The sequence below is a fragment of the Miniopterus natalensis genome, chromosome 11 (assembly GCF_054644295.1).
Source record: "Miniopterus natalensis isolate mMinNat1 chromosome 11, mMinNat1.hap1, whole genome shotgun sequence".
Taxonomy (NCBI): domain Eukaryota; kingdom Metazoa; phylum Chordata; class Mammalia; order Chiroptera; family Miniopteridae; genus Miniopterus; species Miniopterus natalensis.
Genome location: NC_142091.1, coordinates 68,691,855 through 68,697,377, shown reverse-complemented (window position 1 = coordinate 68,697,377; position 5,523 = coordinate 68,691,855). Strand labels below are relative to the sequence as shown.

General features: G+C 38.5%; 1 protein-coding gene across 1 annotated transcript; it reads left to right on the top strand.

Moving 5' to 3' along the window:
• The first annotated feature begins 2,510 nt into the window (after positions 1-2,510).
• Positions 2,511-3,448, top strand: LOC107527636 (olfactory receptor 5T2-like). The gene is given in 2 exon segments (XM_016200415.2): positions 2,511-3,204; positions 3,207-3,448. Coding segments are annotated over 2 exon segments (936 nt in total).
• Positions 3,449-5,523: the final 2,075 nt, after the last annotated feature.

Sequence of the window (5,523 nt, the reverse complement as noted above, 5' to 3'; positions counted from 1 at the left end):
TAATAAAATTTAGTTATATCTATCTAACAGAAATGACGGTTTTAAGAGAAATTTAACCAAAGTGTTTAACACCATAATTTTTCATTACTTTATTTACTCAAAGCGAATTAAGCTCACTGCAATGTGGCAAATGAGATTGTGGTGATGTGTGTGTGTGTGTGTGTGTGTATGTCTAACAACAGATTATACAACTCACAAAACTTCTTTATTTTCCAATCCAGACACATGAGGAGTGCACAGAGAAAAAACGAGGGTCATAACATAATACGTTGGATTTAATCTGATAGAAAAATGTTTAAGTTCAAATTAATTATCACAAAATGAATATATTACATGTAGATAAAGAGTGAGATGCCTCGTTTAAGGCTCCGGTCAGCTATGTCTTTCAGTGACATAGTTGTAACGTTAGTGTTGTGGCCCAATATTTGCTATTTTTAAAAATATATACATGCAATGGCAAAAGTTCACTTACGTGGGCAACTTAAATTTATAACAGAACGGACATATTTAAAAGAAGTTACTTTAAATATTTATTGTTTTACATATTTAATGCCCAGCTGTGCCTTACTGTGCCTGCTTTGCCCTTTACATTTACTGCCCCTTGAAAGAAGAGCACACTTCGGAGGGCTCGCCTGATGTCACGCACGGCTTTAACCATGGAGCTGAGCACACGCTGTCAGATGCCAGACATTGCCATTTTCCTTTTCCAGGTGTATCATTGAACTAATGGCAAGAACTGGAGTGAGGTTGAGCTTTTTCCTGTGATTCCTAATTGCATTAAACCAGATTGATTTCGTCGTGTTTATCAAAGTTTGTTTCTCTCATTTTTGTTTGGACCTCATCGACATAAATTCTTTTGTCTGAGCCTCCCTTTAATTTATTGTCATGTCATGCTTCCCCACGGCATTTAAAAAATTATATGTATATATCAATTTAAGATTTTTTAAATGAAATGATATACATATTTAAAGCATTTTATTACGTTAGAGCAGCTCAAAAATGTGCAGTTAATGAGAATAAGTGGTTAAAGTGTCCAGACTTGTTTTGTTGGAACTTTTATTTCCAATACGTAGGATTCAACCTAATTCTGCCTTCTCCGACATGACATATGAGTAGTCTTGTTTTTTCTGCCTTTAATCTTCCCAATAATTCCATTAAATGTTTTCTCCTGATATTGGCAGTTCTTCTAGGTAATCCTGACCTTGCCCTTCCCAGAAGATTGTTTTGTTCTTTATTTCTAATCCAATGGTTCTCTCTCACTGATGGAATCATGTTAATTATTGAAACTGGAGCTTGACTTGCATTATGAATTAAAATAATGTACAAAATATTATTTGCAGCAGATTATGTGCCCTTAAGACTGACTCAAATTTTCTATGGGTGGATATATAAAAAAAATTAAATGACTGTGATGACTAACTTGAATAGAATCTATCCAACAAGTCTTATGTGACAGGCTCATGATGAAACTCTGAATGCAGGTTCACGTACCACTTTGATTCCTAATTTAAATGACCGTGGGGCTATGCAGGAAAGATGTTTTTCTATAACTATTAATTGATTTATTGCTGGTTATTTATTTTTAAATATTAAGTTTATGTTTAGGTGCAATGATTATTTCTTGCTCTTGTTATATTTTCAATGACAGTTTTTTATGCACTTGTCACTTTTTACCTAGTTGTTATCACAATGAATCCAAAATCAGCAATATATCATCAATTAAGTGTAATACTCTGAGAGAAAATTACTTTTCTTATCATTCTCCCTTTTTCACCAGAATTTTGAGTAGAAACACATATATTATCAAGAATTTAGAATTCCAAAAATAAAACAAATGACCAAATATTTGCCCCAAAATACAATATATTGCTGAGCTTTTAAATAACAAATTGAATGGAACATAAACTGTCATACATTAATTTTATATTAATCCTAATGCATGTTCTTAAAAAAATCTCAATTAGCTTTTTTTCAATAACCTAATGGAGTTGGAAAATTTTTGGAGCGATTAACTCATAAATTATTACAACTCATTAGGCTGTTAGTCTGTCAGACAAACCTGATTCAGCACATTCTATACAAAAAGCTATTTTAAAGGTTTAATTTTATTAATATATTTTCCCCTTCAATATTTTATTTTGTTTTGATATAAAAATTAATGTCTTAATTATATAAGGAAATGGTTTTTAGCTGTTTATTTGTGTTTAATGTGACTTAATAGGAAAACAACTAATAGAATTCAGTGGTAAATTAACTATTTGACTTCATGGTTTTGTAAATAACATGAGTTGAAACCGAAATTTTCCGTTTGGTTCTGCAGTGAGTGGCATCAACCTTTGACCCGTGGTCATGTTCCCGGCTCCTGAATTGCAGCTGACAAATCATTCATTGAAAAGGAATATAGATGAAGACATAGTTTACTTTAACTGAATCACAATATTGCTCGTTTTGGTTAGGGAAATAGAAATTACTTTATGAATACCTTTAAGCTCGTGTCATGAGGTTTCAACATGGAGAACGTGACGGCAGTTACTGTGTTTGTACTGAAGGGCCTCACAGACGAGCTTGAACAGCAGAGCCTCTTATTTCTCCTGTTCCTAGCAATCTATCTGTTTACTCTGACGGGAAATTTAGGGCTGGTTCTACTGGTCATTGGGGACTCCCAGCTCCGCAACCCCATGTACTATTTTCTGAGTGTGTTGTCATCTGTGGATGCCTGCTTTTCCTCGGTAATTACACCAAATATGTTAGTAGATCTCCTTTCAAAGAATAAAGTCATTTCATTCCTTGAGTGTGCAACTCAGATGTTTTTCGCTGTGGCTTTTGGGACCACGGAATGCTTCCTCCTGGCCGCGATGGCCTACGATCGCTACGTAGCGATCTACAACCCCCTCCTGTATTCAGTGAGCATGTCACCCAGGGTCTGCGTGTCCCTCATCGCCGCTTCCTATGTTGGTGGCCTTTTGCATGCCTCTGTGCACACGGCGGCCACATTTAGCCTGTCCTTCTGCGCTTCCAATGAAATTAGGCACGTCTTCTGTGACATCCCCCCCCTCCTTGCCATCTCTTGCTCCGACACCCACACCAACCAGCTGCTGCTCTTCTACTTCGTGGGCTCTATTGAGACGGTCACCATCCTGGTCGTGCTGGTGTCCTACGGCTTCATCCTGCTGGCCATTCTGAGGGTGCATTCCGGCGACGGCAGGAGAAAGTCTTCTCTACGTGCGGCTCCCACCTCACCGGAGTGGCCATTTATCACGGGACCATCCTCTTCATGTACGTGAGGCCCAGCTCCAGCTACGCTTTGGACCACGACATGATAGTGTCGTTATTTTACAGCGTCGTGATTCCCATGCTGAACCCCATCATCTACAGCCTGAGGAACAGAGACGTGAAAGAGGCAATGAAACGAGTGCTGGGGAGAAGTGGGTGTGTGAGTAAAGGATAGTTTCACCCTAAACATTAAAGTAAGAAGAATGATGTTTGTGTCTCCATATCAAAAAGTTATAATAAAAACGCTTTCTTTTAGTGTATTAGTGTCTTTCTATTCTTGTTAGACCTTTTTATATAAAGATCATAGTCACACCTCCACCTGTGCCATTTCCACACATGCAGGAAAACTGTGTCTTCCATTTGCTTCTTACTTACTTCATTCTCAGATACATGCACCCACCCCTCCACACACATACATATATTTACATATATGCTGACAGTGATTGTATTAGTTTGTCAGGGCTGCCACAGCTCAGCGCAACAGAATAGTTTGTGGCTTATACAACAGAAATGTAGTTGTCAGTGTTCTGTAATCTGGAAGCCTGAGGTCAAGTTAATGACAGCGTTGATTTCTTGAGGACTTTCTCCTTGGCTTGTAGATAGCAGCCTTCCCCCGTGTCTGCTTTTCTCTCTAAGTGTCTGTGTCCTAATATCTTCTTATAAAGATGTCGGTCATTGGATTAGGGCCCACCCAAAAGACCTCACTTTAACTTAATTACCTTCACAAAGCCCTTATTTCCAAATAGAGTCACATTCTGCAGTACAGGTGTCAGGATTTCAATAGGAATGCTATATTATATGTATATTAACACGCACACATAGTCACATACACAGGTAATCTTTTCTTTACAACGAACAGTGTTCACCTTCATCTCAGTATGTCTAGAATTAGATAGGACTCCAGGTTGCAGTTACAAGCAACTTGATTATATCTGACAAGCTTGAGCAAATACTACTTAATTGATACCAAAAAACTATAGCTCACATCTTCCCATACTCCTTTCCATGGAATCACTAGCATCTGACTCCAGCTCAAAGCATTCTGCTCCTTCCTGAGGTCTACGCATTGGCAGCAATCTAAGTAACAGCTTGTGGTTTCGAGCCCACGACAATGTTTTCGAATTCATGGTGTCATTACAGTGCTGTCCATGAGGGTACATTTCACCCCCTTTTGTCACTTCATCCAGAACACAAATCCAAAATCCGTTCTTTCATTTCTCACAATACACAGAGAGTAGGCCTTAATGTTTATAAAGATCACGGTTAAACTCAAGAATGACAAAAGACAAGCACAATTTGGAGAGTGAGCTTGGCTGGCAGGTTGGGCTCCTCCCACAGCTGAGCCCCAGCCCATCTTTCCCCTTCCCCTGGAGGCTGGTCCTGACTCAGCTTTGATCCTGTTTTAGTTTGACCCCTCCTACCCTGTGATGCCCTTGCAGATGCCACCACTCCTCAGTCCCCAGGCCCCCAAACCAAGGTACAGAAAAGCATGGCCACTATGCTCATGTTCAGCCCGCTTCCAGCACACCTCAGTTTCATTTCAGTACCTGTGTCTTTCAAGAATAATTTTAAGTGGCAATGGCCCATCTTTCTTTCCTTCCTTACGTCTATTATCATTATTACTATTATTTTGTGAACACCTTTTTTATTCCAACCAAAAAACCTCCTTAGAACATAGAGTACTAAGAATATTTCCCTACAGTGTGATTATTAAGTTTAAATAACACCTCAGCAGTACAAACACAGAGCCTCTCTTATTACAATATATCCCCCCAACAATTTTTCTGCATTTCTTTTCCCCTGTTTTGAATTCTCTCCCCTCTGCCATTCACTTAATTTCTTCCTCAAAATGTCTATTCTTAGTGAGGTTTCATTTGCTACATTATGATTTTTTCCACAATTCTTTCTTTCTTTAACTTTTATTTTTTTTTAATAACTACAGTTTACATTCAATATTATTCTGTGTTAGTTTCAGATGTACAGAAAAGGGGTTAGAAAATCATATACTTTACAGAGTGGTCCCCCGGCTGCTTCAAGTACCCGCCTAGCCCGACACCTATTTCTCTTGATATTATTAATTGTATTTCCTCCACTGTAATCTATATCTCTGTGGCTGTTCAGCAGCTACACATTTCTACTGCTCAACTCATTCACCTTTTTCATCCAGACCCTCAACCTCCCTCCCCTCTGTCAACTGTCATTCTGTTTGCAAAGGCAGGTATGGTATGTTTTGAGGAAGCAGTTGCCTTT